General features: G+C 45.4%; 2 protein-coding genes across 2 annotated transcripts in view; one reads left to right on the top strand and one right to left on the bottom strand.

Moving 5' to 3' along the window:
* The window catches only part of Cirsr (corepressor of RBPJ and splicing regulator), a 28688-nt gene extending 20567 nt beyond the window's left edge, over positions 1-8121 (top strand). The window contains exons 8-10 of the mRNA XM_074071129.1: positions 4787-4893; positions 5905-5990; positions 6976-8121. Coding sequence (XP_073927230.1) covers positions 4787-4893; positions 5905-5990; positions 6976-7636 — 854 coding nt within the window. The 3' untranslated portion in view covers positions 7637-8121. The remainder of the gene's footprint in view (positions 1-4786; positions 4894-5904; positions 5991-6975) is intronic.
* A 9506-nt stretch (positions 8122-17627) lies between these two features.
* Positions 17628-20195, bottom strand: Sp9 (Sp9 transcription factor). The gene is made up of 2 exons (XM_020158124.2): positions 20062-20195; positions 17628-19069 (listed from the first exon to the last, which is right to left on the bottom strand). Exons 1-2 carry the CDS (start codon positions 20080-20082, stop codon positions 17639-17641), a joined length of 1452 nt encoding a protein of 483 aa, XP_020013713.2. The 5' UTR covers positions 20083-20195; the 3' UTR covers positions 17628-17638.
* Positions 20196-22249: the final 2054 nt, after the last annotated feature.

Genomic DNA, 22249 nt, shown 5'->3' with positions numbered 1-22249 from the left:
TTTTTTCATACAGTACCCATCTATTTTTATATGTTACCTCTTTTTAGAGCCCTTGACATGTTAATCTTAGTTATTTAAAATATCCTGATAATTGTAGAACCTCTTGTCATATCTGAATTTGTTATAATGCTTGCTTTTTCCCTATGCAGGGAAACTCCTTATAGTTAGATATGTAATATATAGGTATTGTGAAAGTCTGTAGTGCCATAGTCACTTAGAATTTCACTTTTGACTGAAAATAAGTGTAACTTTTTCTTTTAAGTAAAATGCACTTCTCTTAAGTGTAGGGTTTGAGTTTGACAAAACAACACCTGGTACCCAATATCCCTGATAAGATGTAGAGCACATTAGTTTTATCTGTTTTTGAATTTCATATAAATGAAATCATGTAGTGTGATCTTTTGTTGTCTGACTTCTTTGGCTCATTGTAAGCATTTCTGAGGTTCATGTATGCATAACTTTTCAGAAGCATTCATATTTAACTTATTTAAAACATATACTAACCTCTCTCTCTCTCTCTCTTTTTTTCTTTTTTTTGGCAGTACTAAAGTTTGAACTCAGGGCCCACTTGCTAGGCAGGTATTCTACCACTTGAGCCATTCAGCCAGCCTTGTTTTGTGTTGAGTATTTTCAAAATAGGGTCTCTCGAACTAATGCCCAGGGTTGGCCTCAAACCACAATCCTCCTGATCTCTGCCTCCCAAGTAGCTAGAATTTCAAACATGAGTTACCAAAACATGTATTAATTTTATGTTTTACAACATAAATGATTTTTCTTAGTACCTGGGCATATGAATTAGTATTACTGATGTGTCACCACTAAAATATTCACATATAAGTTAGGTCAAAAATGCAAGTAATAAAGACAGTCAAATATAAGTCATTTGATCTTTATGTTAATTCTGTAAGGCAATGTTGTTTTAAATAAACAGTAATTTTTGACTAGCATATAATAAGGATAGTTTCTTTTTGCCTTTCCTTTGTATTTGTCAGACCATAGATTAAAATGAAATGTTTAATTTTCCTTAAAATTGTGTATTTTAATAGAGATCAGTTAGCTTTCTTCAGCAGAAACTTAGGGTAAGGGCAGTAAGAAACCCTGTTGTTTCTCACCTCCACTAAGGATGAACTGGCAGTGTGTCAGGAAAATTCCCAATATCCAACAGTTTTATTACAATTCAATACAGTTGGTTCTTGCATAACCCTCAGAAAATCATACATAAAACATTCTCGTCTATATAAATAAAAATCGCCCACACACATTATTAATAGTTTTGTTCACTTTTTTCCTGGAACTTAGGCTACATGTTCATACTGTGCCCCTCCTCCCCATTTTAAAGACAACTTTCTATAAGCTTTCTTAAAGCAAAATGCTATTGGTAATACTAGGAATCAAATGTAATAATTCTTAATTCTCACTAGACATATATCTCCCTCTTGAAAATGTACCATAGAATTTCTAGTTGTCCTTTTTATTTAATGACAAGGAATAGCTTACTCACTAGATACAGTCAGTTTAACCTTGGGAAAGAAAAAAAGAACAGAAGGTTATACTTTCATGGAAATGATAATCATACTTTATATGTGATAATGCTAAGGGATTTGTTTTATAGTCAGGGTACTGAAGATTGAACCCAGGACTTTGTGCATGCTCTACCACCAAGCTAAATCATTGGCCCCTGGGAGATTTTGGTTTGATGGTTCTGAGGATTGAACTCAGGGCCTCAGACCTGCTAGGCAAGCACTCTACCACTGAGCTACATTCCCAGCCCAGAGGGTTTATTTTAAAATATACACTTTTAGGGTTATGCTTCTGTTCTATGACTGTAATAAAAACATGACGAAAGAACTTATAAGAAAAAACCGTGTAGAGGTTGTATCTTTTTTCTTTGACGAAAACTTTGCTTGGAACTGTCATTTAACTGATCCACACTTTAAAAAACTTTTCTATATACCCCTCCAAAGATGTGGTATAAAATACCAAAGTAATTTAAGTACTACAGATCTAACTACTGATTTACAGAAAATTTGGGAGCTAGAATATATTAAATGGCATCACTCTCCAGAATATGGGAAATTTACAGAACAAATTACACAGCTCACCAAATGAATAGCAATTGAGGGAAAAGTGGACAATTTTTAGATTAGAAGAGACTTAGATCTATAAAGCAAATGCAGTGTGTGGACTTCGTTTGGATCCTAACCTGAACTAACCAACAGTAAAATGATACTTTTGAAAGAATTGGAGAATTTATGTTCTGGGGGGTTTTTTGATAGTACTGGGGTTTGAACTCAGGGCTTCACACTTACTAAGCAAGTGCTCTACCACTTGAGCCACTCTACCAAGCCCTTTTTCGGTTGGATATTTTTTAAGATAGGGTCTCTTGAAGTATTCGCCCCAGCTGACTTCAAACCGCAATCCCCCTTATATCTGCCTCCTGAGTAGTTAGGATTATAGGTATGAGCTACTGACATCTGGCCAAAACAAGATTTTGAAAAGTGTTACTTCAGAGAGCATGTTTTTTTAATTATGAAGACTACCATACAGTAGTCATGGAAGTTGTATACCTAGGGTAAAAATGATGATTCTTGCTATTTATTGAGTACTGTTGTTAGACACTTCACTAAGCAATGTATGTAGTCGTCTTTTTTATTTTTTGGATAGAGGCTTGCTGTGTAGTCTAGGTTGGCCTTGAATTTTGATCCTCCTGTGTCTACCTCCCCAGTGCTAGGGTTATAGGTATGCATTACCATGCACAGCCTGTATTTACAGGCTTACAATATGGAAGTGTACACTAAGTTTATGTGCTACACAAAGACTTCAGTTGGGGCTTTAGAGAAATATAAATGTTAGGAAAGCATGTTTGTTTTGCAATCTGTATAACCTCTCACACTGTGGAAAGAGATCATTTTCCTGAAGTAGTTGGAAAAGTACTGTAAAGGCATGTTTTCCAAAACAGTTTATTAAAATTGCTCATCTTGTGATGAAAACTAATGAAAGTAGCTCCTCCCTAATAACCAAAGCTCTTTGGCCCTTTACTAGAGTGGTTTTTATCCTAATTCTTAGCATATTTGCTTTCTGAATTCATTTGACATCTAAAACAGTTGTTGACAAGGAAGTGTAGTGATGACAATTCCAAAGACATTTTTTACCTTGTAAAATTATGCTTGCTGGGCACCATTGGCTCACGCCTGTAATCTTAGCTACTTGGGAGGCTGATATCAGGAGGATTGAGGTTCGAGTCCAGACTGGGGAAATAGTTTGCAAGATCCTATCTCCAAAATAACCAGAGCAAAAATGGACTGGAGGGATGGCTCAAACAGACAACCTGTTTTGCAAGCACAAACACTGAGGTCAAAAAACCCCAGTCCCATCTAAAAAAAAAAAAAAAAGAGATTATGCTCCTACGTGTGAAATTTGAAAAGCCACCAGAGCAAATTCTGTTGTTCATGTAAAGCTATTAATTGTATGAGCCCTTTTATGCCATTTAGAGGCAACTAATATTAATATTTATTTAAGATTTTATCAACATTAGCAACAAAATTGAATAATTAAAGGATCATTAATTAACCTATAGGAATTAAGTATAACTCCCCCATACTCCAATAATATAAGGAGCAATTTCCCCCATCTTATCATACCTAGAGGTTGTCCAGGTGTTTTTGGTAATATTAATAGAATGACAAAGCCTAGACAGTACACTAGGATATTAACCTATCCCTAAATTTTTCCAACCAAAATTTTTACCAAAACTCCCTTGATGACAAATGAGTAGATTGACTTGAGTGCTCTTTGCTTTTTACAAACTAGAAAATACATTTCTGGATGTTTTTCTCCCACCCTTCTGTGTGAAGTCTGTGTCAGCAGTAACTCATTCTTGTTCTGTCTTGTATTACAGACACGTTGCCCAGAATACTTCATTTAAACTAGCGCAGGTGATTTAAGCTGGGAACTTTAAATAGCTACTGTGAAATGTTGTCAGTGAATTTGCTCCCTGCAGGGAAAACACAGTAAAATGGGAATGTATGAAAGAAGTAGAGTCTTTCTCCTGCCTTACATATGCCTGTGTTTGAGGGGAGAAGGCATACTTTCACATTTTTTCCTTTTGCTAATTCATATAACGAGACCAAAAAAGAAGCTCACTTTTCAGTTTGGAATATTGCAAATGTGGAAGCAGCAGCTTTTAAAAAACATAAAACATACATATCCATAGCCAACCTCAAATTTCTTGTCACCAACCCCTAACTAATAAGTAGAAATTTCAAAATCTGGGTGTATAAATGAGATTAAAGTGCTCGATGGTTACCGTGTGCGTGTGTGCGCACGTGTGTGCGTGCCTGCTCGCACAGGTGGGTGGGTGGGTGTGGTGATAGTATGAAGCATGTGGCGATATTTTCAGTTATTGGCATCTGAGAAAAAAATATCTTTTAAGTAAATCTTTACTGAGAGAATAACTATTAAAATTTTAATTAAGTTTTTTACCATCTTCCTTTGATTTTATACTAAAAACTTCCAGACAGACATCTAAATGTATCTTTTTCAGTATGACAAAGTTACATAAGAAGAGAATCCCCTTGCACGTAAAGAAAAATGCAATTATTTTCTATTCTGAATCTCCAGACTGCTGTTTTAGAAAATCATATCTGATTATTTGCTCAGCAGAAGATTATTGAGTTGATTTAGCTGTGATTTTACTTAACAAAGCTTCAACTACGTTCCTACTGTGGAGTCCAAAAAAGGTAGAGAGATATAAATGATACATTCAAACTGTGATTTTTGTGAACAGGGCCATCGATGCACCCCTCGGAGCTAATAGCGGAGATGAGAAACAGTGGGTTTGCACTGAAACGAAATGTGCTGGGGAGAAACTTGACCGCAAATGATCCATCACAGGTAATGATCTTTTTATCAGTAAGCTGAAAATGTCTGTAAATCTAAATGTGATTGCTTGTGAATTGCTACTTAATGTTTTCCAATATGCATATATCCATAGGAAAGTGAGATAAAGCAAAGAAAATGCCTAAAATGTATTTTGATTTTGCCTCTTTATTATTTTAACTAAATGAGAAATTGTCTATAAACCTATATTTTAATAAATGAAACGGTTTCTCTGGATTTATGTAGACAAAATAGCTAACCAAACTGCTGATAAGATTGTTTTTTCCTTCCTGCTAACTTACCTGAGTGACATTAAATCAAACAGTAGAAAGAATTCCCTAAAAATAAACCCCTGAAAATTATAAAAAGTATTTAAAGCTTCTTTAATTTATCAAATTGTTCATAGAGTCAGCAAATTGTTGAGTTTGAAGGGTTATGTTATTATGTATTTGATAATATACTATTAAAATTAAAAAGGCTAAAATTATGGAAAGTTTGACCTTTGTAAGCTCATAATCTTCTTTGTTCTTTTTTGGTGTTTTTTGTTTTGTGGGGATTTTGGGAAGGAGGGGTTGGTTTTTAGGTTTGTCTTTTATTTTTTTGGTCTGGGTATTTAATCTGTGCTAGTCACAGTGCCCTACTGTGACTATACTGAGCTGTACCTACTCCCCCATGATCTTCTTGGTCTTTATATTGCATTCAATTAAAAATATTTAAGCAGGCAATTGTTTTAATTCAAGAGCTAGAGGTTGGAAGCTTGCTGTAGAATTTTCATCTGTGTCTCTGTATCCTTCTCTTCCTGATAGTTTCCTAATATTGGCAGAGCACTTGTGTTAACCTCTTAAATCTGACTCAGCAGATAGACTACCAAAAATTATTTTTAATTCTCTCCCACTCTGCAATCCAAAGTATACTCATCTACAGTATTATCCTCATCTACAAAACTTCTTATTTATAAATGTGTTTTCTTTCTGTCTTATAACTAACTTAAGATCTAGCAATTGAATAATGTCTTTGTTGACTCAGGAATATGTTGCAAGTGAGGGTGAAGAAGACCCTGAAGTTGAATTCTTAAAGTCACTAACAACCAAGCAAAAACAGAAACTGCTCAGGTAATTTAAAAATATATATTTCCTGGATTTTTTTTTTTTTTTTTTTATGTTTCACCTTGGTATCATACCCAACCTTTATCCTAAGAGTTCATGAAGATGCTTAAACCATTATCACACTTACTGATTTATTTTTCAGCTATAGTAATACAATTTTTCTTTCTTTTCAGTAATATGAAAATGAATACAAAATTATATACTCACATTTTTCCACAAAACTATTACACGTAATTTGAGAGTAGACTTATTTGTAAGTTTTACTTTTCATAAAAATCTGCATCTATCTTTGCACATAGTTCTTAGAAAATATTTCTGGTCGTGTTTTTTTTGTATTTTATAAACTTAAAGGAATTCTGAAAGAATGTTTAAATTTAAGGTAAACAGACTACCTCTAGGTTAAAGAACCCAAGAAATGTCTGCTGAGTCCAACAGAGGGAGCTCATGATGTATTCAGTATGTGGAATTTGACAGTGGCTTGATGGAACTCAGTGCAGATCCTCTTAAAGTGTGATCTTATATAAAGATTCTGGAGAATATCTTGAATTTTGATAATATATTAATATCTCAACATTAAAATAGTACATATACAAAATTAGTTTCTCACCTGATTATAGCTACATATTTGATTTTGCAACAGTCCAGATAACGTTTCAGATCTTTCACAAGGTTTCTTTAAATTGGGATGACTATTTACTTAGAGTGCTAAATAATTTCAAATTCTGATGCAGTAAGAATGCTTAAAAAATAATCATTGTTAATGAAGTATAATCAGAAAGTTGGCTTAATGCATTTAATTTTTCACTCAGTGTATACATGCCTTAAATAATTTGAAAGGAAAAAATTATGTCTTGTAATAAAATAAATAATGTGCTTATATATGGATACTATTTTTAGTGGCTTCTAAGAAAATGTATTTCTATTGACAGTTTCATAGTTGTTGATGAAAGGACTAGTTTTCACAGATTGTTACTATTTTTTCCAATTACAGGAAATTGGACAGACTTGAAAAGAAAAAAAAGAAAAAGAAAAAGGATAGAAAAAAGAAAAAGTTACAGAAGAACAAAAATAAACACAAAAAACATAAAAAATCCTCTTCTTCCTCCTCTTCTTCATCTTCTTCCTCCACTGAAACCTCAGAAAGTAGCAGTGAGAGTAACAACAAAGAAGAGAAAACAGAAAAGAAGAAAAGAAAGAAAAACAAGTGTTCAGGAAATAACACCAGTGACTCTGAAGAGGACAAGTCTAAGAAGAGAAAACTTCATGAAGAACTTCCTAGCAGTTATAGTAACAAGGAAAAAGCCAAGGAAAAACCTAAGTTTTTAAAACAAGAAAGTTCGGGGGAGAATAGTAAGTGGAGTCATTCTGATTCTGACAAAAAGTCCAGAAGCCACCATCATAGCCCAGAGAAGAGAGGCTCTGAAAGAAATGAGGGGACCAGAAGCCATAGCAGAGATGAGCGGAGGAGGAGGAGAAGCAAAAGCAGAAGTCCTGGGAGTTACAAGCAAAGGGAAATGAGGAACCTGTCACAGCGGAGGCCCAGTGAAGACAAGAATAGAAGAAAAGACACCAGAAGCCATGGCACAGATGTGTGCAGAGGAGAAAGAGAGAACAGAGAGCACTCAGGAGATAAGCACACTAAAATGACCTAGCAGTAGAGACAGTATGTGACAATTACCTGGGAATAAAAATATCTGCATTTTCTTGTTGACTATCTTTAGCAAGGGCTAAATTATAGACTATTGTCTTTGTATTAAAAAAGCTCTACTTTAATTTTCCATCTGTGTAAACTGTCATTTCAAATACAAAACTACATGAGTACCACAAGAATGAATTTTGCAAATATTTGTAAGCTATTTTGGAGCTTTAGAAATATTTTCTGTTGGTAACTGTTTCTTGTCCTCTGTACCAGATTTTTAAAAAACCCTTACAACTCTGTGACATTTTCTTTGTTCTGGAGCATCATTAAAAGAGTGACAGTAGATTGAATTGTTTATAAGTTTTCTTCTTTTTAATCAATTCAAATTTGTTATTACTTTTAAGATTTGGATTTGCTTGAAGCAAAGTGTAACTGTTAAAACTTACCAGTGTGAATTAAATGATGGATATTGATCAATATTGAAGACTTTTAAACTACCTTCAGGTGTTTTGTTCTATTTTCATTTGAGTGATATGTTAGTTTTCTATGTTGCCATGCAAATTACCTCAAACTTAACACAATCATCTTAACAGTTCTGGAAATCAGAATTCTGACATGGGTCTCACTATGCCAAAATCAAGGTGATTGCAGGACTATGTTCCTTCTAGAGACTCTAGGGGGAAATCTGTTGCTTGTCTATTCCAGCTTTTAGATGTTGCCCACATTTCCTTGACTCCTGCTTACCCCCACCCAGTCCCCCATCCTCCACTTGATTGAAAGTTAAAGAGTCAATTCTCATATCTAGTCACTCTGACACTGATATTGTACATCTCTCTTCCACTCATTGAAGACCCTTGTGATTATTACATTGGGCCCACCTGAAGAATCTAATCTCCCTGTTGTAAGTCAACTGATAAGCAACCTTAATTCTATCTGCAACCTTAATTCTCCTTTTCTATGGGATGTAACATTCACAGGTTCCAGGGGTTAACATACACATCTTTGAGGCTACCACAGATAGCCTCTGTACTACTGGCATACAAGTATTAGAAGATTTTACTTCAGAAGATTAAATATCTAATGATACAAATAAAACTATAAACTATTTCATGAATATAAATGAACCATAGATAAATTTAGCTGCAAGTTTTCCCATCTGTTCCAACGGGTATAGTAAGGAAAAACTATGGGAAAAAATTAGTACAAATTGCAAGTAACATGCAGCTCCAAAAGCATTTGACATCATAGACACAGTTTTATTAGGGTTCTACTTTTTAAAAACATTTTATTTAATTCAAAGCATTGATTAGGTGGTTTGATGGTTGGCAGTCACAATTTTTTTAATTCTGTAAGAAATAACTTTGAAAGAGTTACATAAAACCACTCCTTGTAGCCTGATTATGGCTTTGTCTTGTCTATGCAGACACATAAAACAAATGTCCTCTAATTTAGAAGAAGCTAAGTTAAAGATGTAAGCAAACATTTGATTATTAAGATTAAGAGAATTGGAGGCAGACAGGAACCTGAATTCCTTCTACCATGTTCTTTAGTAACTTACGTGCACCTCAAAGATCCCATTCCTTCCTCACTTAAAAAAAAAAAGCATGCATTTGAAATTGATAAGGACTAATTTACACTTTGAGTTCATCAGTGTTGCCGTGATTATTTTCTACCTTACGCCTTTTTAGAATTTGTAATTTTTATAATGTCAAAACCTATGCAAACTTACTGCCTTAAAAAGGGTTCTGAACCAATATAGTGTTCATGAAGAAAAATGTTGAAATGCATCCTGTAATTAAGAATGAATTAAAGAAATATATTACCATTTCTTATACTCTAATTTGACTTTCACAAAAGTATGGTCTGCTTTCAACTTTATAAAGTTGCCATAATATTTTTTTTATCTTTATTAAGATTGAAAAACCATAAAGTGCTATTTTTAAAAGCTCTAAAATTCTTACCCACCTAATTTTGAGAAAATTCTCCCATGTAGTTAAAAAAGATGTCTGTTTGCTGTTTGGCTTTCAGCCTTGATCACCCTAGGGTGCTGGACAACCTCAACAGGTTAGCATTCTAACTGGAAAGTTAGAAATGCAAAGGAAGTATTTTTCACACACAATGGTAACATAATAAACAGCTTTAAAGAGGCTTACCTTATGTGTCTGCATACCCTAATGATATTTGTAATGATATGGAGAGGAAATAATTGAAAATATTTTAAATAAAAATAGTCATCTAATAACTACTTTTACATTTAAAATGTAGATACCAAGAGAGATGGAGGTCGTAATTAAGAGGAAGTCTAGTTGTTATGTGTGGAGATGCCTCTAAGTATAGAAAACCAAAAAAGAATCTCCAAGTTTAATGAACATTGATTTAAGAACTACTCCAAATAAGTCCTTAACTGACTTTTTCTAGAAAACAAGTCTGGTAAAATTTGTCATTCTGCTTACCCTTAATGGAGAAACTTCTAAATCTGGCTACATGTAGACGTTTCTTATTTGCTGGTAGGTCTGGAATTGCACTGAGAGGCACAGGACACATTTAGGGGGCAATACCCTTTTCCCCTAACCCAAAATTTAACATGACACTAGCAAATTAATTCCTGTAGGAGGTGCTGTCGACTTACAAATGTCCAGGAAAGATCAAGTTGCTAGGTTAGGATTGTTTATCTGAATGTCTCCACAGTAAGTTAGTCATAATTTCTTTTAATAAATGCCAAGATAGGCAGAGGTTGCTGCAGCATGATGGCAGGTCTGCTTACCTTGCAATGGGACGGATCTTGATTTGAATCGTACATCTGCTTTTACCTGGACGGCTCTGAGACCTTTCTTTCTGTCCTTCTGGGAGCCGGCTGGCTGATGGTGCACCAGATGTGGCCCCACTACCGGGAGCAGGAGCTGCCCAGTTTAAATCACGGAAAGCTTGACATGCAGACTTGCAGCTCAGAGTTCAAAAACCACCTGGGCCATTTTCCGCCTCTTGCCTGATGGCCATTGGGCCAAGCGGCTGGTGGAGGCCCCTCAGCAAGGCCGCACACTGCCCACCCTGTGCTTAAGACCAGGAAGAAAGCTGTTTAGCTTCAGTAGCCGAAGGGTATTTAAAACTCTTATTTTGCTTTTCTGTAAAGAAACCTGTGTTAGAGTTACCACTTCTTGACAAGAGATGCAGCCGTGCAATAGCGGCGGGCCTTGGGAGCGTTTTCACATCAAAAGGGAGAGATGTTTGGGAAAAGTTTGAGGGGCTGAGAGCTCCCCCTCACTGACCGAAGCTCCTACCCAGTTCTTCCTGACGGAAAAGCTAGCTGACAACTCCCCCCCACACTTGCCCCCTCCTTCCTTCCCGCCACACCTCGCACCCTAGAACCCCCAAACGTAGAAGCGAGGTGTGGATTGAAATGCAAAGACCTGGAATGGAAAGACACTTCTTGCTGAACGGCCGGGGAGTGGCCTGTCCCTCACTCGGGGACATGGAAAACCTACGGACCCTTGGTTCCAAGGACCTCCTGAGGCGAGGCGTCTCCCGGACCTAGAGATCCTTACCCTCCGGTGCCGACCAGACTTCGCCCGAAGGCCACAGAAAGCACGAAGGGGGCTGGAGTAGCGTGATAGGGTGGGTCCCGGGCTGGGGTGCCCCCTTTCCCGTCCCAGAGACGACGCCATCCTGCGTTCTCTCGGCTGGCAACCTTTTGATCACACCCTACACTCAGTAGGAAGGGCTGGGAATTAGGGGGGCGCACACCCCGCCCGGAAGACGCGCCTCCGTAACCTGGAAGGGTCTGGGTTTGCTCTCTGTATCGGTCCCCTCGTCCTGCCCCCACCTCCCCCAGTGACCCAAACCCAGCCAGAAGATCCCAGGCCACTCGGCGGGCCCGGGTTTGCTGCGCCCCGGGGCCCTCCGGCCCTCGCCGGACCTCGGCCGCGTTACCCCGTGGGTCGGAGAGGACCCGCCGGCGGTTAGGAAGCCAGCGAGGGTCTCTGCTCGCTCGGACTCCACAGGTGAAGGGCGCTCTACGAAGCCACTGCTTTATGAATCGCTCGTTCCTGGGCAAAATTGAAAATGTCAACACTGGCCCGAAAACTGCAAGCAGAAAACGGACCGGGGGCGTCTCCCCTAGCGCTTTGCATTTCTTCTCTAAATGAATCACCCCGAAATGGTCAGATAGATGCCCGCAAAATTCTCAGTATGAATTTCCAAAGAAAGAGAGAGCAAGGGCCTTGAAAACCCTGAGAACTCGTGGTTGCTAAGCTTTCCGGGACCCTGAGAACAGGCCCTGGAGGAATGTGTGCCCACGGACATGCTGAAACCTTCTCCTTAACTAGAGTCGCAAACACACCGTATATATTTATATCAATAATATATGGGGGAGGCATGTCTGTATGTATTTACTTCATACATATTTCTATAAACTCCAGCGTCTGGAAAGGGTGGGGGGTAAATAACACTGAACGGTTAAAATTATGGAGAAGGGATAATAACTGATTACTAATTTGAAAGTAAATAAACAGGTGACTTTTTCAGATCAAATTCCTCCTTGGATCGTTACAATAAATATCTCTGAAGGAAGCTCTCTATTTATGTTGTCATTGATTAATTCTTCACTACCTCATTTGATTTCGATTTAGAACGATTTGATTCTAATTTAATTAGCATGTAATTTGGATGTACATAATTACTGTAATTATGACATTCAGGTAAGGCAGCTTTAGGCTGAAAGGCAATTTCAAATTTTCTAGCAACCTACTTTGTACTGGGAAATGGACAAGGACTTTGCGCCCTGCTATCCAAGTAGTAATTAGCACATCTTTGAAATAGGCAGTGCGGCGGGGTTTGTATTAAAACAGCAAATACAAACCCCGCCGAGTCCCCGCTGCAAAGGTGCTGCGAGTTCCCAGAGACGCGCTGCGTTTCCCTGGCGTGAGTTCGGGGAGCCCGGCGCCCCGGCGCCTCGGCCTGGCTCTCCCAGCTGCGGGCGAGGGCGCCTCCGCCGCCTCGGGCGCGGGGTTGGAAGGTGTCGCTTTTAAAATTAAAATACAATAAATGCGCGGAGGGGGGAGGGGAGAAAGTCCTCGCGCGCCGTCTGGGGACCGGGATGGGGTAAGGGTAGTGGACTAGAAGAGGAGGGACAGGGACGGCGGGGGGGAGGGCGATGGACCGGTAAGGGAAAATTGGCCAACGCCCCCAACTGTTATCTGAGTTTAGATTTGGGTTTCCAAGGGAAAAGGCGAGGACAAAGGGGGTGGGTCTGCGTCGGGAGGGTGTGCGCACCCTTCGGGAGCGCCAGGGGCGAGGGTTCGGCGCGGGGGCTCCTCGCCACCCTCCGGGGCCCCGCGCCCCTCACCCGACCTCGGCCTGCCGGGACATCCCCCGCGTCCGACCCCGGCTGAGGTAGCCTCCGGCAGGATCGCGACGAGGCAGAAGGCTGCTTCGGCCATCCCCGGGTCCCGGCTGGCCAAAGGCGCTGGCCCCTGGCTTCCCTTCCCATCCAAAGGGGTCTGGGGACATGGGGCGGTCTTGGTGGCTGGGTTCAATCAGCTAGGTTCTAGCCGGTCCTTGGAGAGTCTCCGCGGACCCCGCCAGCCGTAAACCCCCTATTCGAGGCCATTGGGCGAAGTATGCGCGGGGGGTGGGACGGGGGAGCTGTGCCCAAAGCTGGGTCCCCATCCCGAGTCCACGTCGCCGCCGACCGCGCTCCGTATCCTCGTTTCTGAGTTGGAAGACCCTGAAGTTGCCTTAAAAGGATGCTAAATGCGACAGTGCTAAAACCGGGGCCAACCGGGGAGTTGTTTGGTTGGTTTTGCTAGGATTTCTGAGTTAGCACGCTCCGGGAGCGAGCCCTTTCCTTGGGGGCCACTACTAGGCAGTGCCCCCAGTAGTGGGACTGGCTCCCCGCTGCAGCACAAAACCTGGCTTTTCTCTGCTTTTTTCTCTGGGTTGCTGCAGTTCGCGGCCGCAGCCGCTCTCTGCGCGCTCACAGCCGAGCGCGGGGCCGACAGCGCGGCGCTCCCGTCTACGAGCTCTAGATGGCGCCGGCGAGCCGCACTCGCCGCGCTGCTCTTGCGGGAATCAAGAGCTACTGTCAAACATAAAAGCAAATCAGAGTTTTCAGTTTTTTTAATGTGTTAAGAATGTTATTCCTTAAGAAGATTTGTAGCTAAATTATTCTCACTTAAAATAAACACTTAGTGTACCAATTACACAAATGGGCGGGATTTCTGTGAGATTTACTTCATCTGCATTTTTGTAGTGGAAGAGAGCCTTGGTGAATGCAGATAATAGATGCAAATAAGATTAGAGTTAAAATAAATAAAGTTTCCATCTGAATAAAAAGAAATTCAATTTTACACGACTTGTAACGATTTGACGGAATGTCCAGACACGCTGTTCAGGTGCACAATCTAATCTTGTTAAAACTATGTTTTCCCTCCTAGAGGAAAAAAAAAAAACGTTTCTTTTCCTTTTTCCTCATCAGCTAGGATCCAGTTCCCTGAAGGTGGGGGAAGAAGTCAGAAGAGAAAAGCCGAGGCGAGGGTGCGCTCGGGACTGGGTAGGCGCAGGCCGGGGAAAACTTGCTGTTGGTTCCTTGTGGCGCAGGAAGCTGGGAACAGGAAACGCTTTGGAAACCCTCAGAAACGAAATTGCTTCTCCCCTCACCCCGGCTGGGCCGAGACTGGGGGCCCCACACCGATTCCCAGGCCCCAGCCTCATTCGCACCCTCAGTCGCGACCTCCATCTCCCGCAGGCCGGGAGCCTGAGCGGCCCAGGGTACCCGGTCCCCGAGGTGGCCCTGAGTGGGCGCGGCCCCACCTCAGCTGGGGACCCAACTGATGTCCTCGTGCGTGGGATCGCTCCAATTTGTTCGTCCTCAGCCGGCCGCCACCCGCTGGGGTCAAGGTTTCCCGAGCCCCTGGACGCCTGGGGCTGGGGACGGCTAGGGCTGGGATCCGTTTTCCCTGGTTGGGTTTCGGCCAGGGGCTGCTGTCTGGCTCCCTCCGGGTTCAGCTTCCCCGCACTCGGGTCTCTCGCTGGACGCTCGGGCCCTGCTGCCGCCCGCGGTTCCCGGGAGCCTCGGTGATGGACGTCGGCTGACCCGCGGGGCAGAGGCAGCGCGCAGAGGCCTTGATCACTGGTCTGCGGAGGGAGCCGCGCGGCAAGCGGGACCTGCCCTGCCAGGCCCTTTGATCTGCCTTTATTATCAGCAAGAAACAAAGCTGCTGGGCCCGACGCCCCGGCGCCCTGGTTCCTCAGAAACCCCCGCCACACCCTCACCTCCGCGCCGCCAGCCAGCAGCCCCCTAAAGCGGCCCGCACCCTCCGGCCTGCAGTGCCTCGGCCCAAAACCCCCGGAGTGAACGCACCCTGCCAGCTTCTCCCCAAGACCAGATCTGAACCCTAAGGTTTGTAGGGGAGACGAGAGGGAGTCCCGGGTAGGAATGGTTTGAGCGGGGACAGAAAATGGCCACAGGGCAGAAAAACTCGAGGAAGAAGAGTGGGGCTGCTGAGGCTGCAGACAGCGCAAGAAGCAGAGAGGAAAAGCCACGGAGCGTCACACTGCAAATGCCTCACTGGGGACCTTCGTTCTGATTCATTGCTCCTTTGCTACTTGGCTTTTCGGAGCAGTTTTGTTGACTGCTCACAGAAATTATTTATTCTTTCCTAAGAATCAAAACCTTCATTGAAGTTTCCAGGAAGAACAGGAATATAAAAAAAAATTCTGTTGATGCTGACTTCATTTGTATTTCCTATTGTGTGGGAAGCCCTTTAGAAATATTTTTATTCTGTAAATATGTACTTTATTTTCCAAATTAACATTTTTTTTTCGAATTGCAAAATTGTCTCGTTTACCAGTTTTCTGTTCGTCTCTCCCTCCCTTCTCCCTCTTTTAAACTGGGGCTGTTAAGTTGGTGGTCAGAAGACAAAGAGAGTGAAAATAATTTTCATTTCAATAATTGCCTTCTGGTCAATTTAACTGTGCCTTATTTTGAAAGAGACTGTCTAAATGAGATTCCTGTCCCAAATGTGTTCCCAGGCCTGATCCCAGCCTTTAATTATTCCTGAGTTTTTTTCTTCAGAATAAGACGCCGCACTGAGTAATCACAAAGAAGTCAGAGAGCATCCTTGAACCTTTTCAGAAGCAGCGCCACTGATATTCAAATAACCTGCGAGGGCCATTTGACGGCGCGGGGACCTAGGCATTTCCAATTCACTATTTGCATAGATCAGCCCTCTTTGAAAAGGAAAGGAGCAGTTGTCTTCCATAACATTAAAAAGCCTAGTTATCAAATCAAGTGCTTAGTTTGGGGGCTTTTAAAACGTTTACATTTTATCTCAGGTTGCCCTTTACCGTTTGACATGCAAATTTGGTGCAGTTAATTTAGACAATTAAAAAGATCTTCAAGGGAGCTTTGTCACAGAGAATATTTGGAGTTTTCCCTGTGGACCAGCTGAGATAAAGTTGGCCAGAACAAATGATGTCTAGGAGATTAATTAGATATTTGATAAGACATGAATCCCTAATAAGGGAATACAAGGCACAGGGGGCTGCTGTGTGCTCTAAGTCAAAATTAATAACATTTAACAAGATTTTCATTTAGGCATGAAATGTCTTTTCCGGGGTATTGACTCTAGATTTATTCCCCAGAGATGCCTCCCAACGTAGAGGGTCTTGGGAGCTAAACCACTACTTTCTAAAAAGCTTTTTCCTTTCACAGATTGTTTTTAAAAATCACTTAAAAAAAAAAAAAACCAACCCTCAAACCCACCAGAGTTTTCTCTGACCCCTTGGGGAGATGTAGTCACCACTCCTCCGCCCAGTTAAGGCTGCCAAGGACCTTTTTTTTTTAGGCGATCCAAAGATGAAAAACTTCACCTTTTGAGAGCCCTCCCATTAAGTAATACAACTACACGTTCTTATAACCCAATTTAATTTACGCTGTTGATATACAAATAAATAATTTTGAGTCCTCAAAAATGTATATGTATTATGGCTTTTATAACCCACCGTAAACTTTACATTACCTATCAACTAACATTAAGGGAATTGTTTCCCAATAACAACAAAAAAGTCGACCCCACATAAAGGTTATTGAGGGGAAAACAGGATTAAAAAAAAAAAAGGAAGTGTATTGTTCAGAGTCCTTTAATAATACCAAAATGAAAATATGTCAAGATTTTCTTCATACAGATAAACGCATTTAATTTCTTTTAGATGACCTTAACTTACGTGTTTGAGTGAAATGATAACTCAACATTTTAAATATCTTTTACATATATACTGACTTTCACAAAGTGCATCAGAAAATTAAAAAAAAACTCCCTGAATTTCAGGAATTCACCAAAAAAACTATTCGAATGAACATTTACAAGAAAATAAAAGAGAACACAATCTTTCGAACCCTATTTATACAGATGTTATGAGATACAGAGAAACTGTCGCTAGACTTCCAGTTTGATTTCTCACCTTAAGCCTTTTTTGATGCTTCCTTTTTAGGAAAAACAAGTCTCATTGTAAGCAGACATCAAGCAGGACTTGGAGCATTTATATATGATGTAATCCACACAAAGGGTCCGGTTTCTAGGTCCCATTCGTTTGCGAATGTTCTGACAGTCCTTTGGGTGGCGGCCAGTTTTTGAGAAGGGGACACAGGGCGATGGAGGGAGTGGGCGTGGGGGCGCTTCTGTGTATTGCTCTTGGCTGGAGAAGTTGGTGCGAGTGGACCGTGCGTGCACGAGTGTGCGGGCTTGCGGTGTGGGTCTCCGGGGGCGTGTACGTGCGGTTCTAAAGTGTGTGTGTCCAGGATGGGTCGCTTTTGTCTCAGGACCACGCGTTCGGTTCTCATCTGGGCGCGAATTGCGGAGGGGAGCTGGCCGGGGAGCCCCGCGCGGCTGCATCTAGAGCCCAGCCCGGGCTCGGGGCGACACTCGCGTCCCCGCCCTCCCGTGTCCCGGCTCGCTCGCCCTCCAGCCTCTCGCTCGCTCTTCGAGTCTCGACTCGCTCGCTCGCTCGCACCCGGCCTCTAAGAGTCGTTGGGGCCGGTCGCGGTTTCCTTGCCACCCGCCGAGGCTGCTACCGCCGCCGCAGCCGCCGCCGCCGCCGCCGCCGCCGCCCGGGCGGCGCTGACGCCAGAGTCGTGCAGGATGAGGTCGGGGGACTCGGATCGGGGCGTCTCCAGATTGCTGGCGTCCGTGTCACTGTCGCTGCCCTTTTTGCCCCCGCCGCCCCCGTTGTGCGTCTTAATGTGTTTGCTCAGGTGGTCGCTGCGCATGAAGCGCTTGTTGCACACCGGGCAGGCGAAGCGCTTCTCGCCCGTGTGAGTCCGCAGGTGCCGCTGCAGCTCGTCCGAGCGCGTGAAGCGCTTGCCGCAGAAGAGCCAGTTGCACACGAAGGGCCGCTCGCCCGTGTGCCAGCGCAGGTGCGCCTTCAGGTGCGACGTCTTGCCGTACACCTTGCCGCAGCCCGGGATGTGACAGCTGTGCAGGCCCTTGCGCCGCAGGCTCGCCCCGGCCGGGCCCAGCCGCTCGGCCTCCTGGCAGTTGGGGCAGTCGCAGGTGGCGCGGCCCGAGTAGCGGCGGGCGGAGCGCGCCGAGCTCCCCCCGGCGGCGGCGGCCGCGGCGCCCGAGATCATGGCGCTGGCGGCGGCGGCCGCCACGGCGGCGCTCGAGTCCGAGTAGGAGGGCAGCACCGGCTTGAAGCCGTCCTGGGCCAGCAGGTGCTGGCTGGTGGAGAGCAGGTGCGAGGCGGCGGCGGCCGAGGAGCCGAGGCCGGTGGAGCTGAAGGCCGAGTGCGTGAGCGAGCTGAAGTCGGGGTTGTAGGTGCCCAGCTGCGAGTGCAGCGAGGCCTGGGGGGCGCCCGAGTGCAGCGAGCTCTGCAGCCCCCCGCCGGGGTTCTGCACCTCCAGCCACGAGCCCGGGCTGCTGTGCACGTCCCACCACGACGACGCCGCGCCGTTGGTCACCTCGCCCGCCGCCAGCGTCGAGTGGAAGCCCGACTTGTACCACGACTCGTACGGGTGCGCCATGCCCACGCGCGGGTACAGGCCGTCGGCCGCCGTCGTGTGCACCTTGGAGATGAAGGCCGATTGGCCGCCCGCCTCCTGCGGGGACACCCCGGCCGCCGCGGCCGCGGCCGCCGCCGAGTTGGAGAAGAGGCCGCCGTAGTCGCTGCTGAAGGCGGACGACGTGGGCGACGTGGAGGCCAGGCAGAAGGCGCTGTTGGCGGCGCCCGAGCCACCCGCCAGGCCGCCCGAGCCGCGGCCGCCCGTGGCCACAGCGAAGCCCGAGAGGCTGGAGCCGAGGTTGCAGCTGGACGAGGAGCGCTTCCAGGGGTGGAAGCCGCCCTTGGCGAAGGCGCTCGACTCCGGCAGCGTCGTCAGCGGGCTTGTGTTCCCGATCTTGTTGCAGGTCGCCGCCAGCATGGCCAACGGGGTCGTTCCGAAGCGTGGCTCTTCCTGGAGGGGGTGGGAGGAGGGAGCAAGGAGGAAGGGGCAGGAAGTGAGGGGGGGAAACACAAAGTGCACCCGTGAGCAGCCGCGTCCCCCCCCGCCGCGGGTCCCGGGGGGCCGCGGCTTCCCGGCTCGCGCCTCCTCCCCACGCGCTCGCGGAGGAGGTGCTGCGTCCCGCGCGGGGCAGAGGCGACCGCAAGCACAAGCGTGAAGGTCCGGGCGCTGGAAAGTTGGTCTTGGGTGAAGCTGCGAATCAAAGATGCCTGACTTTTTTTCCACCTTAAGTCGCTGCTAGCCCTGCCTAGCACCGGACTTGGGTTGTCGCCATAAACCGGCTTCTCTCCCAGAAGCCCCCAAGTCGCCCTTCCGGGTGAGGCATGAAGGTAAACAGACAACAAACACCGGGTGCTGGGGGAGGCAGCTGAATCAGCCGCCCAGGGACCGGCGAGACTTGGAGCACTCCTCCCAAGGGTGGCTACCCCGGTTTTCTTTTTTAAATAGGAAACCGTGGTTTTAATATTTACACACACACACACACACCGATTACAAAAACAATCCGAGGGGATAAGCAATCAGGCAATGGTTTTTACAGTCACAGCGAACTGGGGAGCCACGGAAATGCAAATGTTTATAACGTGACTACTTGGACTGCAAAACGATTAAGACTGTTTTCTGGAAACACCACTGTCTTGTTATTTCAACAATCCCCAAAGCAAGGGGGGATGGGGTATAAATCAACGAGGAGAGGAAAAGATAACCTCCAGCTTTTCTTTTCAACCAAATAAAAAGGAACTTGTTTAAGAAAGCCTTTTCTTGCAAAGGCATCTCCCGGGTTCCAATAACTTGGGAAGAGCCAACCCCGGAAATGTGGAAAGTGCTTAAAGAAGCTGCAGCTGCAGTCCAGCAACAGTTTCTTGGGAGCCGCGGTCCCAGGGAAGCCATAACGAAAATTTACTCCAGTAAAAACAAGCAAATGCGTTGCCGCGCTTGCGACTTACCCCCAGTATAGAAGTGGCCATAGCAGGTCTCTGGGCTGCGCGGCGGGGCCGGGAGCGGGGTTGAGCCTGGCGGCTGCTGGAAACACTGCTCTGGTCCCGCGCGGCTCCCGCGTCCCGCGCTCGCGCCGAGCGGACTCCGGGCTCCCGCCGGCTAAACTCAGCCTAAGTGCGAGGAGCACCCGCTTTGAAGTGCCGCTGGCTGCGCCTCTCGCCCAATGAGGGCGCAGGCAGAGCAGACGGGAGCTGCCCCGCAGCCAATCAGACGCGCCGAGGGGCCCGAGCCCGGGCTCCTGGCGCGTGCCAGTCAAGTCTGCGGGCGAGGGCAGGAGGGGGGGGGGCGGGTTGGGGGACAGAAGAAATTACAGTGCAATTAAAAATTTACACACATTCACGCACCAAGCCAGGTTTAAGTACCGTTCAGACCGAGCCGCGATCCCCCCTGAGCCACCCCAAGATGTTGCAAGTTAGGGCTGACAGCTCTACTCCTCTCCCCACTTGTGGGAAAGGAGGCAGGAGGGGAGGGGGCGCGGAGGCGGAGGGCCCAACCGAAGAGGGAAATGTCAACGCTCACTTTGTGTGTCCAGGCTCTTGCCTGCCTAGCACAACTTCGACTTGTATCCATCCGTCTCGCTCGCGATTTTATCATTGTCGCGATATCATTGTCTTCCACCAAGTTCGTTATTCCCATGGATCCAGGCTTACTCTCAGAGTCACATTGAGGAGGGGGCGCGAAGGGACAGCTTCTCCGAGAAGAGAGAAATAGGCCTTTTCCTACAGATCTACACCACAGACTTGTTGGGAGGGCCTGCTGCATCCCGCCATTTCCCATCAGCGGTCTAAGTGACTTCCTAATTGTCGTTCTGCCCTCTGACCTGGGGGGTAATGCAAGTGCCACTCACAGCCAGAAGCTTCTGGTGGTAATTGAGGGCACCCTTTGTACCGTTTCGCCAGCGCCTAGATACCAGGTTAACCCAGTTGTCAAATATGACTAAACAGTGGGACGTGCTGATTATCTGCCAGGTTTTGCTGGGGGCTGGCGAGGGGGTGGGAAGATCAGCCCATACAACACGCTGCACGAAGCCGCTTATTTTCACATTGTAACAACTTTGGAAACAGAGACCGGCGCGAGAGGCGTCCGCCCCCACCGCCACCCCCGCTGAAGCTGCAGCTTGCTAGGCTGTTTGTTTAACCCGGCGAAGATTTGCATGTCGCGTTTCAGCCTGGAGCCGAGCTTTAGAGGATGGTTAGTCAGTTTTCTTGCCCCAGCGCCAACCCATCCCCAATCAGGACCGCCAGGGCCTACAGGCTCGTCTGCAGGGTAACGGCGCAGACGTTAAGAGGTAGGCTCATTCTGGCACCCCACTTTCGCAGACGTGCTGAGGAGCCTGTCCTCGACCTTCACGGTGAGTGTGGAGGACCAGGCCACACGTGGGCGCCTCCGCCTTCTGCATGCTGGAAGCATCCTGAAGTCCCCTCCGGCCCTTGGTGGGAAAAGAGATGTCCTCACACACACCAGGGCGCGTGCTGGAGTCCCTGAGCCAAGGTGGAGCTGTTTCTTCCCTTCTTTCTGCAGCTTCACTTTCTCTTTCTTCTCCAGGGTAGCCAGAGGCTGCTTTTGAACTAGAAATAACAGCGCCCACGGGCAGACCTGGGTACTGATTTTAATGAAGCACATTCCCCTCCAAACCCACATCCTGTTCTTTAAAAATAAATAACCACCAACCCCAAATGCTCGAGTGCAAAAGACAAGTTGTCGCAGAGGGGAGCAAATGAGGAGAGTGTGGAACTCTGCTCCCAGTGTTTTCTCTCCTCTTATGCAAGATCCCTTGGCCCCAAAGTACGACCACCCCGTAGCGCTTCCCTCGGCCCTAAGATGGAGCCTGTGAGCACCCTGGAGCACTTCGTGGGTGGGGAGGGCTCTATGGGTCGCTGTCTTTGCTTTTCGTTAGAATACTTTTGCTCAGAATGCCTTTTTTTAATGCTTTAAGGTAGAGAGATAATCGAGGAAATGATAAGAGAACGAGAAAAGAGGGCGAAGAGCCGCACAGCTATAAATGAAGCGTTATGCCCAGAGGGACTATGATGGAAACCAGAGGGGGTGTGTATGTGAAAAGCCTCTAGGGGATGCAGGATGCGAGGCTAAGGGGAAATCAGGCGGCCTGGAAGAGCCGGAAAGCCCGGCAGGGGG

This window comes from Castor canadensis, chromosome 4, assembly GCF_047511655.1.
Source record: "Castor canadensis chromosome 4, mCasCan1.hap1v2, whole genome shotgun sequence".
Taxonomy (NCBI): domain Eukaryota; kingdom Metazoa; phylum Chordata; class Mammalia; order Rodentia; family Castoridae; genus Castor; species Castor canadensis.
Note: the sequence above shows the minus strand (reverse complement) of the source record. Positions and strands in the feature narration are given on the sequence as shown.

Coding starts and splice junctions, on each gene's coding strand:
- Sp9 (XM_020158124.2), bottom strand. CDS start 20,082: ATGGCCACTTCTATACTGGGG. Junction 19,070..20,061: donor TGGCCACTTCTATACTGGGG/GTAAGTCGCAAG, acceptor CACCCCCTCCAG/GAAGAGCCACGCTTCGGAAC.